The 24739-nt window shown below is 41.1% G+C and overlaps 1 protein-coding gene across 10 annotated transcripts in view; it reads right to left on the bottom strand.

Moving 5' to 3' along the window:
• agrn (agrin) overlaps positions 1-24739 on the bottom strand; it is a 225728-nt gene that overhangs the window by 91839 nt on the left and 109150 nt on the right. For all 10 annotated transcript variants that reach the window (XM_058643975.1, XM_058643978.1, XM_058643977.1 and 7 more), the window contains one exon: positions 4293-4508. In XM_058643975.1, coding sequence (XP_058499958.1) covers positions 4293-4508 — 216 coding nt within the window. The remainder of the gene's footprint in view (positions 1-4292; positions 4509-24739) is intronic.

Below are 24739 nucleotides of genomic sequence, written 5' to 3'. Positions count from 1 at the left end.
GTTGGCTGTTTCTCTCTCTGTCCAGCTCTCGCTACATCTCTCTCTTCTTTCTCTCCTCAATGCCCTCTTTTTCTTGCTTTAAACGCAGCTCATCCTTTTAATTTTCATGAATATCTTGGCCATTATCCACTCAATTACTGCCCGCTTGACCGGCTGACCGCAGAAAATGGAATCCTGGCAATCCCAAATCCTCCATCTACTGCAACCAAAGGAAGATGAAGAAACTGGCCGGAAGCTGCTCTGAACTATTTAGGGCCAGGTTATGTGAATATTAGAGAGCACTGGGGGGCCACTAAGTGCCCACGCCTCAACAGCATGTCCAGCCCTCAGGAGGAAACTTAGGCCACTACCTTGGCACATAAGTGTTGTAATAACCAGTTCAGAGTTAAGAGTGAGAAATTAAATTACATTTTTGCTTTTCTCTGTTGAGTCACACAGAGCATAGCTGAACAGTGCAGTCAGAGGGAGAAGACATCTAGACAACAGCTTGTCAAAAAATGTATTAATTCAATAATTAATTAAACTGACATATTAGGTTTGGATAACGTCCTCTGCACAGGAAAAAAAAATGTGTGCAACCAACTATGATAAGAAGAGTTACGTTTATAAACAGTGATTAATGCTTTTTCTTCCAGGTAATCTGGGATTTGATTAAAACCCGTCTGCAATTATGACACTGGACAGCCTTCCTTGCTTCACTGAACTTTTGCTTGACAAAGTTGTGCATACCCGCAGCAAATCACTATAATTGTCTATTAAGAACCATGGCTACAACTGTCACAATAAGACGAGGGTTGTTTGAAACCAGAATAATGTATGCATGCCTGCTGAATGACCACATTATGAAAATCACAACTACACAAAAAAAGACTCAAGGTTGCGATTTATTGTTTAGCCCTGTAACAAGTAAGCCTCAAAATGTCCATCTGGACTTTATGGCTTATTTTAACCATAAAAGGGCCAGAAAATGTCCTGTGAGTAAGAATAATGTTCAATATCTGGCAGTTACTTACAATTTACCGCATGTTAAAATGGTGCATTAACGATTTACAATTTAAAACACTGTAGTTGTACATGAACACCAGATTTGAACAGTACAAAACATATTTCAATAGTGAGTTTTTGTCTCAATGTACAAAAACAGGGCAAAAAATGCAAACCATGTACAGGCATTTTTCCAACTCTCTCTTCTCTGGTGACAAAGGCTTCCTGAGAATCAGCACGAGTGAAATTACCGTAGTAACCACATGTTGTATAGCACAAACATGTCGCGTAATTACTGTAATGCAAAGTCATCAGTCAGTCAAACGTGTCACCTGCGATACGCTGGGTGTTAAATGGTTAGGTGATCTACATTTCACTTGTACAGTATGAATGTGTTATTTCTTCTTTCTTAAACGACACAGTCCTGCTCTATGAAAGCAGAGGGAGAATGAGCAGAGATGTCAGCCAGATATCAGAGATCTACTGGTTGCTACATCTCGCCTCACTGGAAATAAAAACGTACCCCAGGCGTCAGAGTTGTACTAAGTACTAGCAAAGTGATGCAGTCCTTTTAAAAGGGGGATAATCAGTGAGAAGAGAACCCTTTTTGAAGCTGTGCTCCTGAGTGCCAGATAAGACTCCCAAGTTGAATTTGAATTGGACATGACTGGTTTTCAGAATGGTAGCCAATTCACTTACCCCGATACAACCCTGCCATTCAAATCCAATGGGTCAAATAAGGCTTTGCACAAAAGCACCAATCCAACCGCCCTCACAATTCCTAAAGTTAAAAGCTCTCTCATTCTCTCTGCTCCCTCTCTCCTCCTGTGCTCGCTTCATCCCTCTCGTCTCTGCGTCTCTCTTCCTCCATCAGCCCTGACAACTTCATAATCTCAGTCAGAGTGACCTGTCCAGACCATCTGTGCCTGCTGAATTTATTGGAGACAGACAGACAATGAGAACCTGTCACTCCCCCTCCTAACACGACCGTTCTCCCTTTTACTCCCTAGTAGACAGAGACGGGCATGTAAGCCATAAGCATACCTGTACCGACAGTGCACAAACACAAATATACGTCAACTCAAAACACATAAAGAGCTTGAGATGAATGTTGAACTGCATCTCATTGTGTTGGTTGAACCTTTTATCTGCTATAAATCTGTGTGTGAACAAACATGTAGCTGTGGTAGTTGGCCAGGTGCACATGCTTAACCATGTCTGCTTGTGTTGGACTGGTCATTACTCTGAATGCACACAAAGCAAAGAAGGCAGAATTCAGAGGAGTGGGATTTATGGGTGCATTATATTCACAAAAGAACGTACATTTATCATTTTAAGTCAAAGCCTATACTCTTGACTTCCATTCAGTAAAAGCTATATGACTCAGAAGAAAAAGGTCCTCCGCTAAATAAAAACAGGCTATTACTGTTGAAAACATCAGGGGGGGAAATGGAGATGATACATCACATGTTGTTGTGACTGTATATCTTAAAGGAATGGGTGAAAGAATAAGAAATATGGCAGATTGTTTGACAAGCTTAATTCCATTTCAAAGAATGAATCATTTACCCACTCACAGCTCAAGTACTTCCTGTAAAGCAGAAAGACTACTGCAGTGACCGTCATGCACTGATTAAATAGTTTAAAACTAAACAAAACATAGAGACACACTTGCCTAACTTACAGTAGATCATTGTGTTTTGTAAAAAGCATTGAGAGAAAGGATTAAACTAACATTGCTATCGGCATGATGTTGCAGGTGTAAAGTGACAACAGAAAAGGTCTCTGTTCTGGTGGGGAGCATGTGTGTTTTTTTATCACCAATATAATCATTAGTATTATCATTATTGTTTTTTCTTTTCTTTTCTTTCTTTTGCAAGTCACTGTGCGCTTTTGTTAGCAGTGCTAATTATGGTGCTTCTGATGCACTGAATGCTCCATGAACCATCATTACAGCACTTGCACTGCTTTCTCTCCCTGAATCACAAATTAACTCACTCTTTCACTTACTCTTGCATGTTCGCCTTTCTCTAAATGTTTCATAGCTCATTCCTCTTTCAACATATCTCCCTTAGTCCCTCTCCAGATGCTTCTCCTCTCTCCTCTCCACTGACACTTCTTGTCCTCCTGTTCTCTCTCTGTGTCCTCTCCATCTCTTTATTTGCTCTCTGCCAGTGGCGAGCAGTCACCAAGCTTGTTATTAGTGCCAGGTTGAAGCCGGCACTGTAATCAGACCCCTGGAATTAGCAGTGGGCCCACACTGGAAAGGCAGGCAGGCAGGCAGGCACAATGCTGACAATACACTATAGTTATTATTGAGGTTGAGCTTTGGCAGGAGTCTGCTGCTCCTCTCCAAGGTCTGGATCTTGGTGAGCTTTGCTGAGGAGAAACAATGAGAGTTGGATAGGCACCCACCAGTGGAAAAACCAATGGGAGCAGTGAGAAGCACACTTTTTGTGAGTTACAGGTGGCTTTTAAGCTCTGGGAACACAGCCATATTGGAAAGACAATAGATTGGACATAATGGGGATGTGTTTTATTATTGTGGATAAAGATAGGGAGGAAAAGCCTGTTGTATTAGGACAAAGTGAAATAGAAATCAATTTACTTGACAATAACAAGCAATTTAGCGTCACTCAGAGGCTTGCAGCTCCGTGTTCAGCTGCTTCTCTTCTTTCCGAAATACATCAGAACAACCCGAGCCCGGTTTGTGTTCACTGAAAAAGCTTGTGCACCTCCATGTCTTTAAATTCATCTCACCTCGTGAGAGGCACGGAGTGTGTCAGTCTCTGGTCAGATTCCTCTTATAAATACTTTAAATTCAGACTTTTAGAAATTGATCTTCACTGGATCAAAAGAAAAACAAGTTTCATCACTCAAAATGTTTAAAACGTGTATACTAATGATAAGACTGCAAAAGCATTAGAAGAAATTCATCTCAAGTTGAAAGACTTCAGATTAATCAAAGATCCTTTTTTTGAAATCTCTAAAAACAGGCATATCTTCTCTATCTCTCTTGTCTTCAGTTGGAAAGCGGCTAAAATTCATCTCTTTTGAAAGTTTTGAAATGCAAACCTTAAAATGATGTGAATTATCTTTGCTTCTTTACAAGTAATTAAATCGCACAGTTGGTCCTTGAGTTGGGGGATTTCTGAAAATAGGTTTCAATGAAGTGAAAGAGAAATTAATTCGCCGAGATTGTGATACTCTATTTTAGGAGAAAAGTGAAAATGAGCTGTAACAATGGAGTCATTCAAGCAGTGTCTCCAGGAGAGGTAGTTATCTGGTGGGAAGGCGATGGTACTTACAGCAGGGTCCCTTGCGCAGCACCTTGATGCGTCGCTGTGTGTTGCACTGAGCTTTCTCCAGTTCACACTCGTTGGAGTAAGTGGATGAATCTGAGCCACAAACAGGTGCCACCAAGGATGGACAATCCATTTTCCTGCAAACACACTCAGCCTTGGCCCGGTTGGTTGGATCACTCTCACATACGGCGCCAAAACCACACAGCATTCCTCGACAGGCTGGAAGACAAAAAGAGAAAAAGGAGGTTTGTTATTCGCCTGATGCCAAGTATTTTATCATATCAATGTCAACAGTTCGATAATTGTTAGTTAGTTGTCTTAATAAACCTAAATAAATAAACTTAAAAACACAAAAAGTAAGGAGATTTATGTTTGGTCAATTATTCCTTTGTCCACATTTGTAGGAAAATGGATTTTGTATGTTGAGCAGCAAGATGACAACACTCGCCCCCACAGAGCTGGGTTTATCAGAGACTCGTTTCTTCAGACTTCAATCATTCAATCCAATAAACGACACCAAACAAGAGTCAATAGCAAAATAAGATGTTTGGCATTGGCAGAGAAGATTTGGCAAATATTTCATGGGCTCAACCCACATACTCAACTCTGCTGCTCCACCCACAAACACATATTCCTTACAAATGTGGCACCATTTAAAAAAGAAAATAAATAATCCACCAAACCAATACCAATTTTTGTGCTAAGTTTATGATCTTGAACTGTGCATGCACATATTCTGATAATAATAAACACCAGAAATGCATGGATCTCAATATGCATCAGTTGTTGGTTTCGCAAAACTCTACTCAGCAACAGCAACACAAATGCTCCAGGGATTAAATATGATCCCAGCGAAAAGCACACAGATGCTCTCAATTCATCCAGGAAGAATCTGTCCACTCAAGCAGAGCAGGCACAGTGTGTTGCTGGATGTGACGAGGCTTTTTACAGTACAGTATATGTAGGAGCAGAAATAGTGAAATCTATCTAGAGGCACCCGGCTGATACCCAGCCATGTGGACAGTTCATTTTCGCGCTTTAAAGAAACTGCAGTCTTTGAAATATCAGTGGGTTGCTGTCTGGGAAAAGACCCGGAGAGACAGCGGCACACAAAAAAACAAGGTTAGCCACACACTTGAAGGCTGCACGAGTTAAGCAACAGCAACTGCTAAGACTTTGATCCCAGTCCACCAATTTCACTCCTGAGCTTTGATCAAATGTGAAACAGCAAACTGTGGACGTAGTCAAATGCTCCTGAATGCCCAAAGCAAACAAGACGTTTGTGAGTGTTTGTTTATAGTGTGTTGTGTGTACACAGCAACTTAGAGAGTAATTGACCTGGATCGTAGCGGCTACAGCTGCTGTGGGCCTGCGCCCACTTTAAGGGCTGTTGGGCAGCCTGATGGCGTGACATCCTTGCCTCACTTGTGGTGAAGTGGTGAAGAGATGGCAAGCTCTCACAGGTAGCTCACCTGATTGGAATAGAATGTATAAAAGAACATAACACCACAAGTCCACTCTAAAAAGAGCCATCTTGTTTGGAAAAGTAAACAACCATTCCTTATCTCTGGCACCCAGGCTGGGACTAAATGCAAGGCAGCATGTCCACTCCCTGGCAGGTGTCTGGTGCCGGACCGGATAGACCGGCAAACAGTCCGACACACACAGTCTGGTTTCCCATGACTTCAGAGGACTTCCTCATCCTAACCACAGAACATGTCTTCGCCTTATAGTAATAATAATGGACGCTATGGGGACTCAGTGTACTGTAATGTCCCCATCCCATGATTTTGTAAACAGATTTAGGTCCCCACAACACACACACACATAGCAAAGACAACTGGTCCAGCATCTGCCCAGGGCATCTCATTCTGTCTGTCTCCTCACACCAAAGCACACAGTGTGTGTGCGTGTGTGTGTGCGTGCATGCATCCGTGCGTGCACATGCGTGTGTGTGTGTGTGTGTGTGTGTGTGTGGAGTGACAGGCAAGGAGTATGTTTTTGACTTGCCCACTGTTCCCTGTGGGAGAGCACCTGACAGCTACCTGAGCTCACTGCCTTTGTACCATAGGAGAAAAGAAGTGTGTGTGTGTGTGCGCAAAGCTATCTGTGAATGCATCTGTATTCCTGAAAAAGCATGTGTGTCTGCAGGGTGTTGGCGTTAGGTGTCTGTCTGTCTTTCTCCGAAAACACACACACACACACGAGCCGAGCCAGGTGCTACCATGAAGGTGTGTGTGTGTGTGTGTGTGTGTGTGTGTGTGTGTGTCAGTGCATGGCTGAGAGAGGTGAAGCCATGACAGGAGAGTGACAATGGGTGAAATTCAAACTGTGTCACATGTGTACAAGAGAGAGGAAGAACAGATGTGTTAGAGTAAGACAAGAAAGGATAAAAGAGTTTGTAGTGGACCAAAGCAAAAAGAAACACACACAGTAAACAGTAATGTCATCAAGCAAATGATTTTGTTAAAATAAATCATACACTGCCTGCAGTGGTTCACAAACACATCTCTTCAGCAGTGTTTCCCTATAAGAAAACCTCCCTCTAGCCTCGAGGTTAGTGGATTGACAAAAGACTGACACCAGAGCTGAAGGCTCTGTCAGAGTGAAGGTATCGAGTGCATACTCTGGACTAAGCATTCTTTTCTGAGGGTAAAAACACTAGAAAAATAATAATATGACATTTTGGATTTCTTCCAAATAAAAGGAAAACCTGTTTGGTCAGTAAAAAACAAAAGAATAGCACCAGTATGGTTGCTGTGACTAGTATAACACTGTTATTGGTATTATACTAGTGTTATACTGTTATACACCAGCATTAGTGAATGGTGAAACAGCACTGAAGGGGAATTCCTTCATGTGACAGCAAGAACGTGCGACAGTGAACTCCAACAGTGACCCAGTTTGATTGATCGCTAACACTGCAGACGCTGTAATGACACCAGTGAGAGTCCTGAGGTCATGTCTCACAAACACATTATTTAACAAAGACAACGAGAGAGATTATAATGCAATGCAGTGTCTCCCACAGGTAGCACACACACACACACACACAGCTGTGGTGTTGAGAGTCTCACTAAGTGTTTACACTGTACATTTTTTAATGATTGTTGAAAAATCTATATTATATATATTATACATGCTTACATAATGAGTGCTCAACCAACTTTAGGCACTTTGCCACTACATTAGATAACAATAGACAATAATAATAATAGATATAATCATAATTTAGCCTCAGTCTAATCCTGGAATTCCAAAAACAAATAGAACACGTGCTTGTAATGAGAGCAACTATAACCTATAACCACTGGGACCACTGGGCCTGTCCTTTGAGATTCTATTCTCTCAAATGTGTCATGACAGTCGGATATATTTTAAATGCATGCAGTGTTTGATTTTATTCAAAAGCATATAAATTAGACATCTTTTTTATACATTTTATACATTTAGACATCTAATTCTATACTATAATAGAATCGCATGTCATTTGCTGTTGAGCTTAAATAAAGATAAAGGCATTAAAAATAAAAGCATCTCTGAATATGTTCTTTCAGTGTGCACACCGCTGACAGCTGCTGTGCAATATCTGTTTGATTTGTTTGACTGGTTCATTCTGTTGATATTCAGTCAAACTGTAGAAATACATTGACAGACAACATAGTGCTCTATCATCCAGTAATAAAGTTTCATATTTTGTACATATTAGACACATGATTGCAGGCACTTGACAGCTGCTTAGAATCTATCTCGCTCGCTAAAGCCAAAGTGTGTGCTTCTGTGCTGAAAGATGCACAGGCACACTCAAGTTTAATTTCCAGTATGAATATAAAACTTGCAAATTGGTGGGCAAAATTCTCTCTGCGTGCAATGAGTGTGTGTGAGTGTGTGCAGAGTAATCTCTTTCTAGCCCTGCAGCATTAAAAGCTTCACATCCGCACTGTTTTTCTTCTCGCTACTGGAGACAGGAGAGAAAAATCCCATTGGGTGGAAACGGCAGGGTGTCCAGTTTGCTCTTGTCATGGCAAATGTCTTGTCCAGGTAAAACTTTATCCCATGTTTAGACATCTCATCCATTAAACATGGTGTTGTGAGTTGCAGCATAAGGACACTATGGGGGCTATGAAAGGCAAGGTAAAAAATAATACTAAATAAATAAATAAAATAGACCTGTTTTCCCACTCATTCTTCCTTTGCCAGTTCTGATGCTACACGATCATCATCGGTCTAAGACAATGCACATTCTGTTCATTTCTTTTGTGGATCAAAGTAGAAGTTACTGTTATTGTTGGTAATTTTATTAACTGTAACTTTAAAAACAGCTATAAAGAGCAGATATTAGCGTTGTGCCTTTCCATACTGATTAATACAGACACAGATTCAATAAATATTTCCCAAAAGCAGTAGGTCCTATTCATTTTAGATAATATGCCCACAGTACGTGGTGCTCCTCGTCAGTTCCATTGTTTTTGCTGCCTTGCTGCATTTACTGTACCTCGAAGTGAAAAAAGAGGAGAAATGGACTGTCGTGGCAGGTCCAGGTACAGACCCAATAAGACTTGACAGAATTGCTGTGACAAACTTAAAATGGCTACTTTAGGAGAGAAACACTATTCTCTGCAGAGACAAGATACCTGTCAGGTTTCAATGATTTCACAGCAGTCCAAAAAGCACCAGCTGGACAGGAAAGAAGACCAAAAGAAGGAAGGAAAAGGGAAAGGTGGGCATGAATAATTAACGGTTGTGAACTTTACATGGGTGACAAGAATAGTGGCTGAATTACTGTGAGCGTCACAGCAGTGATGCACAAATGGCAAACGTGATGAATAGGTGAAGCCAGTTGTGCTATGATCAGATTAAAATCAGCAAACGGTGGCTTCCGCTCTGACTAATGACCTATTGACTGTCAGGAAATCAGACAAGTGAAGTTGACGGAGGGAGATTCAGCTCAGTGGCTTTGAAGTGACATTGCATTAGCGCTGAATGGGTCTAAATTCATTACGCTCTAGCACTCCTTGGGGACATCTTCCACAAGCTTCCTAATAAATGGAGCCTTTCTCTTCGGCTCGGGCTAAGTAATACAGATGTGTCGTCTTTTAACAGTCCACTCTTCTCTCGGTCTCTCCCTCTCTCTATAAGAGGGTTTTAGCGTCTATATCAGTGTATGTGTTCCCGAGGACCTTTGCAGCGAGTAAGGCAGGTTGCTATGGCAACAGCAAGTCATGCACTCTGTATTGAGCAGCTTGCCTCATTAGGTTAAGACCGTAAAGTTTGTGCGATGCATACAGGTGGTGAATGTACAGTATGTGTACACACATGTCAAATTCCTCCCAGGACTTTTTAAAGAATATTTTTTAGTTTTCTAAAAGAAAATTGCAGGATTTTTCTCACTCCGCTCCCCACACTCTAAATTGACCGTAGGTGCGAGTGTGAGAGTGGGTGGCTGTTTGTCTCTATTTGGCCCTGTGTCGGCTGGGATTGGCACCAGTGCCCCCCCCCCGTGACCCTCATGTGGAGGATAAAGCAGTAGAAGTGAGTGAGTGAGTGAGAATTAAGCTCATATTCCGCAGACTTCCATTTAAAGTGCTTGTTTTGCAACCAGTGGAGATGCCCCCTGGTGGCTACTTCCATACTACTTCCTAGGCTTCACTTTTTCAAGGGAAGGTTCCATTTATTTCTCCTATACAGTCAGCATGACAGCAATAAATCAGTATATCATTGATTACAACTGCAGAGAAGTTTCCTCCCACATTCATCAATACAAGAGTCTCACGTCCCAGAGTGGTGTTATTTGTCAATGTATGGAATACATTAAAAAAAACAAAAACATTTTATTAGTGATAATAATAATAATGATAGTAATAATGTGCTCAGATCTTCAAATGAATAACACAGCTGTGGTCAGCAGTTAAACCTGGTAACGGATCTGAGGGTAGAAAGCAACCATGCAAGGTTTCTATTGAACTCTGATAAGTGGTCCTCGAGGGGGCAATGCAATCAATTATTGATCTCGCTGCAATCATACAGAACCCAGCGTGAAATAAAGAAAACATCTGCTCACAAAGGAACGTCGTACCTTCCCTACCAGCTCAATATAAGAAAAATTGCTTCTTTAAACCAGTTCAATAAAGAGAGAAGAAAAGAAAAGAGGTATGGAGACTCTTCCAAAGGTGATTCAGAAGAAATAACTTTTCTCTTCTCCTCTTTTTTCATCCATGTTGTTCTCAGAATGAACAAACTGTCAAAAAAAAAAAACAGTAAAACTATAAAGACCTTTCTCTGCACCATTACCAGCAGTTCTTTGCTTAAGATTGGAGGGTTTGAGAATGTGTGTGTGTCAGAGTGTGTTAACTTGTATTTGTTACCTCTTTAAGACCTTTTTCTAGTATAAACACTGACCTAGAACCTCATTTCCGAGGAACTGGTACAGCCAATGGCTAAGATTTGAATTGTGGTTAGGTTAAGGTAATGGTAATGGTTAATGGTTAATGGTTCGGGGTAATGCTTTGTTTAAACGCCCAAATGAATGGAGGTCAATGCAGAGAAGAATAGATGTGCAAACCTCTGTGTGTGTGTGTGTGTAGGCTGACACAGTGTTCTGCCATTACATAAAGGAGCAATCAATGTTGCTACCCTCCTCCTCCTCCACCTCCTCCACCTCCTCCTTCTCCCTGAATGCAAAACATGCTGCTGGTACAGCAGCGCGCCTGGGTCGTGACCTTGCTAACACACAGAATGAACTCATTTACAAACGGCAGCTTCTCCTTATACCATGCGCAGTTTCCAGAGAATGAGTGATAAAGTTGGAAACCGTGAGAGAGTCAGAGAGTCAAGTTGGGGTGATGCAGGAGAAAGAAAAACAAGCCCAGTTTATACACATGCCTCATTCAGTCCAGTATGTCAGAGGAGGAAAAAAATGCTACGAATGCTCTCAAGACGGTGGCTTAATTGAGGCTGAAACTATTTCTAATAGTTCCTTACTGACACAGGAATGTTCCATTGTGCACCCAGCGTGTCTGTCTACAATTGGCACCTGATATTTTCCCTCCTGACTCCGTCGCTCAGTCACCTCAGCTACTCCTGTTGCTGCTCCTCTGAGGTTTTCTCTGTGCTATTTGTAGTCTCTCTTTGCTGTGGTTACCTTTTTTTTTTTTTATCTTTAATGAAGTCCCACTGGCATTAAGCATAAACAAACAAACCAAACAAAAGCAGTGACAAACAGACAAATATGTTTACTATAATTCTTTTTTTTTCTTTTAGCTGTTGGGGTGGCCAAGTGTTTTGACAATAGTTTGACACCTGCAGACAAGTACAGAGGTGAAAGGGTTGAAGTTGTTAGCATAGTAGGATGAAAACTATTCAAATCTTGAGCCTGAATGTTTACTATTATACAAAGACCACTCATTTATTTTATTTAACTGTTCTAGAGGGTAAAGAAAAATCCTTTCCTCCTGTCCATGTGTGCTTTTATATTGTCCTATTTTATAAAACTCTTTCAGAAATTAAAAGAAAAGAAATCTTCAAAAACATTGCCACCATTTCGACTTGTTTCCTCCTTTTTTTGGCAGGCAAATGATAATGCAATGCATTTTTCACACCTGCTTGTGTGTGAGGAAATTTCAAACCCTCAAGCAGTTTTCCCTTTTGTTCATATTTTGGGCATTCCAAAAGACGAAGGCTGCCAAGGCAATTAGACCAAAACCTTGTTGAGAGAATTTTTAAATCATTTCAAAACCAAACTGTGAACCGTTGATGATCTCAGCATGGACAGGCTGTGATTCAGGCCTAAGGCTTAAGCACAGTGATTTATTGTTTATTTGCTAACCCTTGTTCATTCAGTATGGGATCAATGGAAGTCTCAATATAAGGTTATTATTAGTTGTGCATCACTTCACGTTTCCTGCGGTGCAGTAAACCAACACATACCCACAGCAAACGCACCGTTTTCCCAGCATTTCTCTTTCTGTACATGCACTTGTTTATGGTCTAAGAACATAGCAGATGCAGCATCTTCATAAATCAGGCCTGAAATATGACAGCTCTTGAAAGCTAAGACCATCTGCCTAATCAGCCTTGTTATACGAGAATAATTCATGAAGGGTAAATTAAGAAAAACACATTGTTATCTGTCATGATCAGACAGGGACGATAGTGATCGACACAGGAAACAACAGTCCTCCTCAGTTTGACATGAAAAAGCAACACCTGATAAACTGGTCAGTGATAGTAGTTTTTTACAGCGACACTGAAAACAGTGTATGCGTCTAACAGTTAAAAGATTTTCCTTGATTTAAAAAAACAAACAAGTACATAAACATGTAGAGAGGTTTTCTTATGAGCTGTATATAAGACACTGAATATTAGTAGATTTGAAATGGGATTCAGCACCTTATATATCCAGATATACTGTATAGGCATAAATGTAGGTTGTTTTTTTTGCATCTCTGCCTGTTAAATAATACATTGCCCAGGAAAAATGCACATATGCTGAGGTGGGAGAAAAGGTTCAGCTGTATTTATGCTTAATAGGCAGCACAGTGAAATGTTGGTGCTCATTTTGACAAGACATTCAAACCTGCCCAAACCATTCATGGTCCAGGAAAGTGTTCCTACAATATCTGTATCTATACACTTAAGAACTGTGTGTTATGAATTAATAATTTTGATCAGCATTCTGCCTTTACAAACCCTAAGCTATAGGCTTTCAATATGGATATGGTATCTGTCCTTATGCGACCAAGCTGTGATAGAGAGGTTTGAGCGAACGCAGTCTTCTTCATCACTTCTTTATTCCAACATGAATCTTAGCCTCCAGGCTGAAGCAGGCAACGCTGCTGTCCGCTCTCTAACACATGCAGTTTCATCTTCCGACACTGAAGGCCACTGAAAAACTAAACACAACTTTCTGCTCGAAAGTGGGCATACACAATTGATTGCACACACGTACAGCTACATGTGCTTTACAGGGGATGTGGGCCTGACCACTGTCAGCTGTGCAGCCTTTCTTTCACGTCACACGGGCAATGTAACCAAGTTGTGTGTTGGTATGAACAGATATTTTTTTCCAGCTCCAAAGTTGCTGTTTCCAGTCTCCAGTTCTGTTTCTGAGCTTCCTCTGCCCCCAATCTTATCAATAATGGAGTGCACTGGTGACAGAACCCGATTCTGTCACCTTACATCTCCTCCACAAACTTAGCAGCAGGCAGCCAGAGACGCCTCTTAAGAAGAGATTATGGTTGCTCTGCAATATACAGGAAGAAAACCAGCATGGCTGCCAGCATGCTCCTAAATTCAATTATTCAGCTAAGCCACTATTATGAGGAGTGCAGCCCCTTTTTTTTCATGTCTCTGCGCTCATTGTTTGAGCTCCCCATTATCTCGCTTAGACCTATGAAGGGGTCTTTATATAAAGACCAGGTTTTCATATTACACACACACACACACATCAGTATTTATATGCTTGCTAATTGCGAGTATAGGCATTCTGTGGGAGTGTGAGGGACGATTCACTCTCACAAAATGTGTCTCCACAGACATGTGCAGGGATAGGATGCAAAGACATGCACACACTGAGACATGTAATCACACAAATACACACACACACACACACATAGAAATCACACCACAGTGGCGAGAGCTAATGTGGTCTCATGTTCTCCACGCCTGTCCTCTACTCTCACGTTCACATGCTGCTTTCTCTTTGCTCCGTCTCCAGCAACATCATCCCATCTTTCATCAGTGTTTCCTTCCCTACATTTAAAAAGGAGTGTCTGCATGCTTAAGGAGAAGGAGGAGGAGGAGGAGAGGAGGAGGAGGAGGAACAGGCGCAACTTGCTGCTCTGTCACTCTTACCACATGTGGGGTTTCAGACAAATTTTTTGCTGCTTCATTTACACTACCGCTCCAATTTCTCAGTGAAACCCAGTAAAGAAACTCAGCGGTAAGGGCGACTTTGCACAGAGCCAGTTGGTGTCTCCTCACTGCAAAAACCAATTAGAAGAGAGACATCAGCTTTTCCGAGAGATCATCATCCAACATAAACCTAGGGTTAGCGTGCAGATTTAGAGGCTCAGGCTGTAGAAAAGTTGTTTTCACTCAGGATGTGACAGCTGCAAGAGTTAAAAATCAGGTCTTTGGGTTTTTTTTCCTGCCAAAACAAAGCCTCACACTGTAGACGAGCGCTGTGCCCAGCTTCCTGCTGTATGTGAGGCTGCATAAGACCAACTGTGGGTCCTTCCTCACGACAACATTTCCTAACAGGTCTGGCTGAGTTGCAGACAGGAGGTTTATTTATTTTCTTTGTTTACTAAAAAGAAGATTTATCCACAATCTTGCTCATGCATTCAGTCAGCTCGCTCCATTGTATAACTGCATCCATAGCTTTTTAACTTTGTAAGTGGCAATTAGTGAAGCTGATCAAGTAAAACTGATGCGCTATGTTGATTGAAGTTCATTACATTAACTTAACTGCTTTGTGTGTTTCAGTCAATGAGTTTGTATTTAAATCTCTAACATCTTTATACTGGACAGTTCTGCAGCATACAGTGTCCAGCACATTATATGATGAACATACACTTTAAGACATTTAACACAGTTTTTAGTTTTTTTTTGTCCCTAATAGAATAAAAAAACAACAAACAAAACTACACTGCTACCATTCTGTGCCTTTTTACCTGCATTTGTTGTTTGTTGTTTGCTGTTACCCAGCATGCATCACCCCAGAAGACATAATGTGTTATGACTTCTGGGGTTTCTAGGTCTCTCTCTCTCTATCTGCAAGGTCTGCTGTGGACACTTCATACAAAACTGATAGATTAAATCTGTCTTCAATAACTAGCTACACATGACCATTAAATGTTACCCAAACAGTCAGCGTGGGCCACAATATTTTCTTTTCCCTTATTCATGTATTTCGGGGAATGGTGGTGAGAGAAGATAATACTCAAGGCAGCTCTCTAAGGACTGAATTCTTTATTTACAGGAATATTCCCAGCACCTGCACTGGTAATAATTCGGAAAATTATGTTTTTCATTTTGATGAAACCTAAATGGACCTATTTTTAGTACCGATTTATTTTTTGTCATCATATTTTTGTGTTTTTCATGTTCTTCTTGCTGCCAAATGTCACTTGCTCAGTGCTAGATGAAGAGCTTAGCATTGGTGGTTTGGACATTCTAACACTTCAAGTCATTCTGTCACTTACTCCCATATGATTAACAAGGGTTACTGGTCACTGGTCATCAGTTTCCTTTGCAGTAAAGGACTGGAGAGTAAATTGGGCCTCCATGCTCGCTCCCACTATGGAGAGGAGAGGATGCTCCTTTTTATACTGGGATTTCTGGAGAGAGACCAAGTCAGTGGCAGATGGCAGCAGGATGAGAGTCAGAGACAACCTGGGGAGAGCTTGGAAGGCAAGCCAGGAAGAGGCAGCTCTCAAGTGCTGAGCTGGGCTGCACTGAATAAAAGGGAGATGGCCTCTTCCATATGCTCCTTATTGCTGTGCCTAATCACAACGAGGTGCCCACAGACTCACTGCCATTGTCACTGGAGGGAATTCAGGATAGTTTAAAAAGAAATGACCAATTCTGCAGGCAAAAGCATGTTGAATTGTGTTTAAAGTAGGAGAGGAAGCCAACTAGCCTTTTGCCAATTGGAATTAGTGCCACCATATGGGAGAAGTGAAAATAGTACAAGGGGATTCTTCTTGAAAGCTACATTTAGAAGAGATTTTGAGATCTGAGGGGTAGAGGGCATTATCTTCCCCTAAAGCATATCGATTAATATTGATGTGCCTGGCTGAAAAAGCCCCTGGAGGACACATTGAGTGGAGAGCTTCACCCCATCATAAGGAGTTGATGAAAGTGGCTCCATGAGGGAGATGCCTGGGCCGGCTGAGCTGTGGGTGCCCTGGTTTTGCACTCATCCATTATGCACCTCATGGGTCTCCTGGCTGCTCATAGGAGGTAACTCCTTCGAGGATGTCTCCTGGCCAGACAAACCACTACATCATTTCACTCTCCCGTTCCTCCTCCTCATCACATCTCTCCATCTCTCCCCGCTCTCTGGTCAATAACCCTGACCTGTTGATCAATACCACCACAAATTACTCCATTTTATTTTTCTCCTCCCTCTCTCTTTCTCTTTCACTGGCTTCCCTTCCAGGCAAAGACATGGGAAAAGGGGAGGAGGACAGTGACCTCCTTCTCTCTCTCTGCTTCCTCTTTGATTACTTAGTACTTGTGCACGGTCCGAAAAGGGAGCAAAGAAGCAAATAGAGTCCATTAGAAGAGCACCTTTGATTCAAAGCTCATTTCAAACCCTGTCTCCATAGCTGTCCAGTCAGTTCACACACAGCCACAGACTCACACACTTCCATCACAGCCTCTCCCTGTTAATAGCCCTGAAAGGGGAAATGTAGCATATGATTGTGTTATTTTCAGAAAATCAAAGTGCACTGTCGGCTGCCCATCCATCACCTTGAACTTTTTCACTGAGGTGCCTTGAAGGCCATAAGTTCACAAACACACACAGGCATGCGCACACACACACACACACACAGACACACAATAGCAATGAATATAAGGGACAGAGAGGGAAGCGTGCCTGATGTAGATTTAAATTTATAGGGGACATCCATGCACTGCTGGCTTTAGCATTAGTATTATAGCACCACAGGCCCCCATCAGCTACCACTGTGGAATTAATTGCCGGTGACACAAAGTAGCACCAAAACTGACACGCTTTTGTGCTTTTCATTACGGTATCGAGTCTTTCTGTTTGCCTTTGTAATATTTTTTTAAAGAGAGGGAGGGCCAGAGGCACAGGACAGAGGAGGAGGAGGAGGAGGAGGAGGTGTGTGAAGGGATCTGTGGAGGATAAGTAATATGGAGCTGACTGGGAGAGTGTTTAGCTCCTCTCAGTTCATTTGTCTTCATTTCCTCTCTTTGGAACAACGCTTAGCCCATCCTGACCCACTCCGCTGTGTCTCCACTAGACAACAGCTGTGTGTATGGGAACATGCACACACACAGATACACACACACGCACACACACACATACAGGCCACATATAATATTAGCATTAGCACTCACGACGTGAGCCAGGCGGTATCATCATACCGTGTGAATCATTACATGCCTGTTTATGCATGCCAGAAAAATTAAGTGGGAAGCAACACACACACACACACCAACACACACAAACACACAAAAACACACACCCGGCAGGAAGTTTGAAAAATGTTGGCAGGCTGGCAAACAGGCGTTTGGGTCCCAAATCTAACAGAATGGTGGCCATATTTTATTTGTTTATAATGAAATGATAATGGTTCTGTGTAATTATGCCCCATATTTTAGTCACGATATAGTGACATCAAGAATGGTTAACATCATAACAAATCTCTCCCTCCCTCTCGCTCTCCCCCCTCTCTCTCTCTCTCTGTCGCACTGAAATACAACTTTCACTAAGAAGAGGTGACAGTTTTAAAAGTGATGATATAATGTTACTAAATTTAGATTACACATTTCAAGGATAGGGTATTTAGTCATTTGTGGTGCGTGTCAGATAACAGCCTTTCTCTAATGTGAACATGCAGCAGATGAGTTTGTTTCCTGCAACATTTCAGAATCACAGAAATGCATAAATAATAAACTTAGATAGACATTTTCAGAGCATATTACATCCTTAAATGTGTGAAACCAAAATTGAAAAAAAAGCCCTTTTTTTTCTATTTATTTTTAATATGTTTAGGGAACCCCACAGTTAAATTTTTCAGAGAAGCCGATCAACTGAGTTACACAGACTATAGCCTAATAACATCAGAGTGGCTCCAAATGGTATATCTTCCTGGTGCAACTAGCTCCATTAACGTCAGTTTACCTCCTCAAGTGTCCCCTTGTTACAGTTGATCTGTAATTAATCACCCCACATCATTTACCCATTAAAAATAATGTTTAAAAAAGGCCATATACTGTAGGAATGACGCATACATTCTCTATAACTCACACAAATGTTTTGTCAACATGTAGGACAAATTAGATGTTCATAAGACTTGCAATTTGGTTGCCTGGGGCAACTGGACAACTGGTACTCTTGAACCCTGTGCACATTCATATCGTTCCTTCCCTGCACTCCGGTGTTTCTGTTGCTTGGCATGCCAGAGGAGGCGCTTATCAAATTACACCACATTCCTCAGTCAATGTCCTACGTGCTTCCTCCATAATGAGACTTGTGTTTAAGTATTCTGCACATTCAAATATGCATTCACTAACTCCAAATATATATATAATAATAAAATATATGGTTGGTGCTTGTGCCACTTGTTTTTATGCCTGACACGCCACAGATAATCACAGCTTTGAGTTTAAATCAGTGCCAAAATCAGATGATAAAATGTTTCACCTCTTTTAAATCATTACATATTTATGCTAATGTGTCTGCTCCAACTATGTGAGAGATAGGTTGCCTGCATGTGTTTAGTGAATGATTTATGTCATTTTCAGGGTTTACATATCAGATTTGACTTTTATACTTTTTAATATACTATAGATAGCGAGTATCTCATTGGCTTATCACTTGAACACATTAGTAACATTTTATTATAAAGGTTAATGAGGGAATGTGAGCAGTAGACAGAGAGTGGAAAAGTAGAAGAGTGACAAGGCAGGTGCAAATGTTCGGAATGAATTATCATTACATGGTATGGCAAATGGCCTCCATGACATCAATATACTGTTTGTCTAATCCAGGCATCAAAACATCCACACATCTAATGCTTTATTAAATGTTCCATTTTGTAAATCCACATCTCCATTCATTTGTATGGACAGGTAAAGAGAGCAGAGAATGGACACTGCTCTTTAATGAAGCCCATATCTCCAGTGCTGTAACACAGGATAGTGGAGGCTTTGCCTAATGATATCATTAAAGCCACAGTGACTTGTGTGTGCTGGCTGTCTGGTTTCACTGCTGCTCATAGTAATTCAATAAGAACCAGTGTGTGGTTTTAAAGAGCCCAGGGATTTCTGTGTAGGTTTATAGTGATTGATTTGTTTTATTTTAGTGCGTCCCTCCTCTGGGACACCAGACACATGGTACAGTGACTGAAAAGCAAACCTGCACTTTCTGTGTGTGATTCAGGGGCATTTCAGCAGAGCCTATGTTTGCAGAGACATTAGGACTCCTAGTGGTTGCATCAGGAAGCCTCAGTAAGATTCATAAAGTATCAGCACATGTGTACATATGCATTCATTTTACGAGTTAAACGAATACCATTAGGGACATAAAAGGTGTGACTGCTGACATGTGTAGGTGTGTGGTAACATCCGCAGCATATAGAGCCACTTGACCGCCTCGGTAATGTGATAATGTGACAGTTTATTGCTCCCTTTGGGAAACATATCAAGCAACAGCCTGGAGATGATAGGTGATGTGTAAACATGTGTCACCTGGTTAAAAGGCAGAAGAGTATCTATGTCCAATTTATCACAGACGACTGGATAAAGGGTTCACTAAGCTTGGCTTGTTGTGGTTACAGAGTCACCAATGACACTGACACGGATACAACTTGTGTTTTATACCCCACAGCATCATGCACCTGCATGATCATTAATGACACAGATTGGTCAAAAACCAATAAATAAAAGTCAGAGAGGTTGAATAATATATATCTTGTTTAAAGCCATGACCAATTAACCGATTAACAATAGAAAAAAAGGTGCAACAAATGTGATTATCAATTGTTTCAAGCAAAAAAAAAATCTATATATTGTGGACTAAACGATGTAATCATTTTACACTGGATTTTTCTGTTTGATGTTACTTAAAAGGTAGTATTTTAAGACTGATGAACTGCTGATGAAATTGTTGATGAAACATTTAACTTCATCTCATTGGAAATATGAATGTAGATCATCCACTACACTGTCAGATTATTTCTTAAATCCTCATGTTATATAACTGCATCTTAATGCATTATTTTAAAAAACTTTATTTGAGAATCCACTCATTTGTATTGACTTCCATTGGCATTCAAAACATATTTGACTGAAAACCAAGTAAAGAGACAAAAATCTAAATCCTTTGCAATGAAAAATGTCAAAGTTTTTCACTTGCAGCGACAGGAGCCATTTGTTTATCCTCCTCTTCCGGATAGTGATGTGACATGTTGTTACTCTAAGTATTTTAGTTTTGTTTCACACAGCTTTGTCCGCCATCTTTGCCAAACCTTATGAGGTAACCAGTTTATTTACTAAACGTAATGAAGCATTGATGCATATGTTGGGCGCTTGTACTTTCAACATTTGGTTGAAGTTTATCTTAATTCATATTTCCTATTATGACTTTTTCATAATTAATTGCGTGCATGAGGTGTGCGTGTGTGTGTGCATGGAAAGCCTCCTCATCATGCAGCAAACTGATGATAAATGGCTGACCACTGGCTGGCTGGTTTTAAAACACTTGTGTGACACTTGTACATGTATAAGCACACACACACACACACACACTCACTCACTGAGGCAGTAAGCACTGATCATAATTAATTGCTGCCCCTTTGCCCTTTCTAAGACAATTGTCTCTCTCTTGAGAGAGAGAGAGAGAGAGAGAGAGGGAGGATCTGAGAAATTAAAAGTGACATAGGGCAAGTCTGACTGAACATTAAGTACAGTAAGTGTGCATTGTTGTTTGATTTCAGCTTGTGATGCAGATGCTGCCACTGTGACCTAACTACAGGCTCCATTACAGTCACTGCACATGTGGGGCTTTGGCACACGAGGGACTGAAGGATTGTTAAATCCATTTAAATGAGCACAGACACCAGGGTCCATGTATCCTTAGTATAATCACTGCTGAGTGGGTTGTCCAGCTGAATCAATGCTGCACATGTTGAACAATAACCTGAGAACTCACAAATCAAAACAATGAATATAAAGATTGCACTAAGCATCAACCTGTTCCGGGTATTTTAGAGACTAAATAAACAATTGTAAAGGTAAAAACAAAACTACAGGTCAATCGGTGATAAAAGCAATTAGTTTCAAGCCGTTGTGTCTATTTGCTAACAGACAAAAAAACCTATTATTTCTACAATATCTTGATGTTAAAATTGGAGAGGGAGGAAAGCTACTCGACAACACGGCAAACAAAACCATTTTGAAATAATGAATCTTTAATATAGATTTAATCATGAGGTCTGAATAGCTTGCAGCATTAAAAGCGAGGGCAGTGTGCTCTTACAGGAGGGAAGGAGTGATGACACTTTAACAGTGTTCACATTAAATAAAAACATGTCCATCTTAGGAGAAAAAGACACACTGAAATCACTGAGCTCCATCTGTTGTGTGTGACAGATGACCAACAGAGTATCATCAATTCACATCAGTGACAATCTGTTCAATAATCTGTCATGAGCGCTTCCTGTTTATCCACCAGTGCTCCAATTCACACGGTCACCAAGAAAAGTAGGAGCCACTTTGGACAATAAATCAAACTTTCAAAGACTCAACCGTTCTGCTCCTGCTGTAAAGTTTCAATTAAGCTAAAAACAGAGCTTGATAAAATGGAGCCAGCCACTGTGGGTGACTTTTATGGCTACTGCGTTCATCCGACAAAATGTACAATTCAGAGAACTGCTGGCACAGAACAGAGAAGTGGCCGAGTGGATCCACATTCAGTCTGAACACAAGGAGCAAAGGCTTAACGAGTGCTGGAATGACTTTCCACTGGAGCTTAGATGTCACATGAACTGAGGTCCCTCCAACTGTGGGAAAAGGGTTTAAGTCACTCAGGTACACTTACCCTGTGAAATTAGCTGCCAGCAAATTGAAGTTTAGGAGCGTTAGGAGTCGCAAGGAGCCTACGCTACTTTTGTGGCCACAGATAGAAATCATATTACCTGCGTCAACTTGATTTATGCGATACAGATACGCATTTCCAACTGGGATTTCACAATAGGAGTCGTATCGATGATGCCGGGTTCCCTTTAACATTTTCATGAACACTGTAACACTCGTATAACACACACACACTCTCTCTCTCGCTCTCTCGCTCTCTCGCTCTCTCTCTGTGAATGCCAAGTGCTGCTGTGCCCTGTGGTGAGATGGAAAGCAGGAAGGCAATGTTTGCCTCCATGTCCAGTGGAGCCTTGACTGCTGTGTTTCTCCTTGTCAGTGTGTGTGTGTGTGTGTGTGTGTGTGTGTGTGTGTGTGGGCATAAGCTCCTGTTCCGTACCAAGACAATGCATTCCAAGGCCGTGTGTGTGTCTGTGTGAATGTGTGTGACTGTGTTAATTGTCTGCGTAATGCTCACATATTCTCTCTCGGATACACAACGCTTAGATTTCATCAGTGGTTAATATCACTTTTTCCTGTGGTGTGAGGTCTCTCACTCTTTGCTGCCGCGCGCGTGTGTGTGTGTGTGTGTGTGTGTGTGTGTGTCGAAATAAAAAATGCAAATGTGTGAACATAAATGCAACATTATTCACAGACAATTTTTCCTACCCCCTCTCTATTCTGTTCCTTTCCACTCTGCAGCTTATCTGTTGCTCCATAAACCATCCAATTTATATGGAAAACATTTTTAATGTGCGGTGACAAACACATTGCCTGCAAACATCTTTTAAAACATATGGCAGCCATGTTTCATCTATTAAAGGCTTTTTGGCTGAGCAATTTAACATCTCCCAATGTTAAACACATGTGGAAGTGCAGATAAATTCTCTTTGTCGTTGCAGTCTCACACTGACTCTCCACGCTCGTTCTGTGGCTGTTTTCCCTTCCTACCTCTGGGAATAGAGTGGGAAGCAAGAACGTGGGGAAGGTATTTATTTCTGAATCATCACCACCTCAACGGCATGATATTTTTTTCTCCCGGAGGGCACGCTAATGATCCTTAGCCTGAATAACATATGTCTGAGGCCGATTATAACGCCGCATCCTCACAACATATCAATGGGGATCATGTCAGGCTGAATTAGTTCAGCTCCAGCTAGGTGGGCAAGTTTAGAAAATGAGGCAGGTGGGCTTACATCACAAGCATGGCTTCATGGGTGATCACGTGCAACATGAATTCTGGAACCAATGTGTTTGCCGTGTCGTTTCATTCCCGAGCTACAGAGGGGAGATTAGACAGCAGGTGGAACTCACAGAGCAATATCCTGTCCTGGAAACCTTCATTTTAGTTTTGATAGGAGCTGTCCTTGGCTCAGGAAAAACACAACTGCACGTGTTGCCAGCTTTTTGTTTTCTTTTCATATGGAGCGCTATTTTGAAATCAGTTTGGTGCTTGGAGGTTCATTATGTCTTCAAAATGTCCTCATAAGCTACTTTCTTCCAAGCACACAAAGTGGAAATATGGTTCCGTTGGGTATAAGAGCAGAATGGAGCCTGTAACAAAAGCGGAGTGACTTAGCGGCTGTTGAAATTTAGGAGTTTCTTTATATAGTAGACTAGGACATGGCATGTCATTAAATACATCACCATCACTGAAACTAAAATAATAATCATACCTCAGCAGTCATGGGACATTCCTTTTTCCTATTGTCTTCCTATTAAACAACTTTTGTAAAGTGTTTGTTGTTGTAATTACCACATCTCTGAAAGCACTTGAAGGCAGCATAAGGTGACAGCAGTACGTGGGCTTGCTGCGGCTAAACTAAGCAAATGTGTGGAGAGAGTTTGTCATCGGAGAGGACGCCAGCAAAGCAGTGTTGAAGCAAAGCAGTGTTGGAATTTAGATTCTCTTTTCTTCTAATGGAGTGTCAGAATGCATTAACATGAATCACTTATGTGAAATGGATGGCTATTCATGTGATAAATGGTGCTAGGTATGTATTTCTTCTACAGTGTGCATTTATGGATATTTGAGTAATAAAGATATGAAAAGCAACAACTGCTTTCGTCAGGAAAAAAAAAAATAACACAACAACAGCGAGCAAGAGACACCCAAGGGCCTTGATGCCCATTATACAAGCAGCATTTTCATTTTTATACACGACAGGCAGCAGGAGACAAAAATCTGTGTGTGTGAGTGAGAGAGAGAGTGTGTGAGAGTGTGTGTGAGTACATCTCACCTCTGGATGAAGCATCCATTACTGCACTGGCAACAACACGTGCTTCATTTTACTGAACAATTAACACATGATGATGAACCTGTTAAGTGCATTACACAGCTAAACCAAATTGAGAGCTTTTCATTCTTTTCACGTCCACAGACACTTTCTATTGGAATATTATTCCCACTGTCATTTAAAAAAAACGAGACTTCCCCCTATAGTACAGTGCTAAAGCTGCAGCCTATAAATAATAATGTCCTACAACCAGCGCCCACAACAGATTAATGTTAATGCTCCTAATGCTCAAGTATTCTCGGGGGTTTAGATAAATACAATGCACACAGTGTGTCTGCAGTAAAAACTAAATTCAGTTCATCAATACAATAAATGTGCCTATAG

This window comes from Solea solea, chromosome 11 (genome assembly GCF_958295425.1).
Source record: "Solea solea chromosome 11, fSolSol10.1, whole genome shotgun sequence".
In the NCBI taxonomy this organism is placed as follows: domain Eukaryota; kingdom Metazoa; phylum Chordata; class Actinopteri; order Pleuronectiformes; family Soleidae; genus Solea; species Solea solea.
The sequence above is the reverse complement of the archived record's forward strand: the minus strand, read 5'-3'. Positions and strand labels throughout refer to the sequence as shown.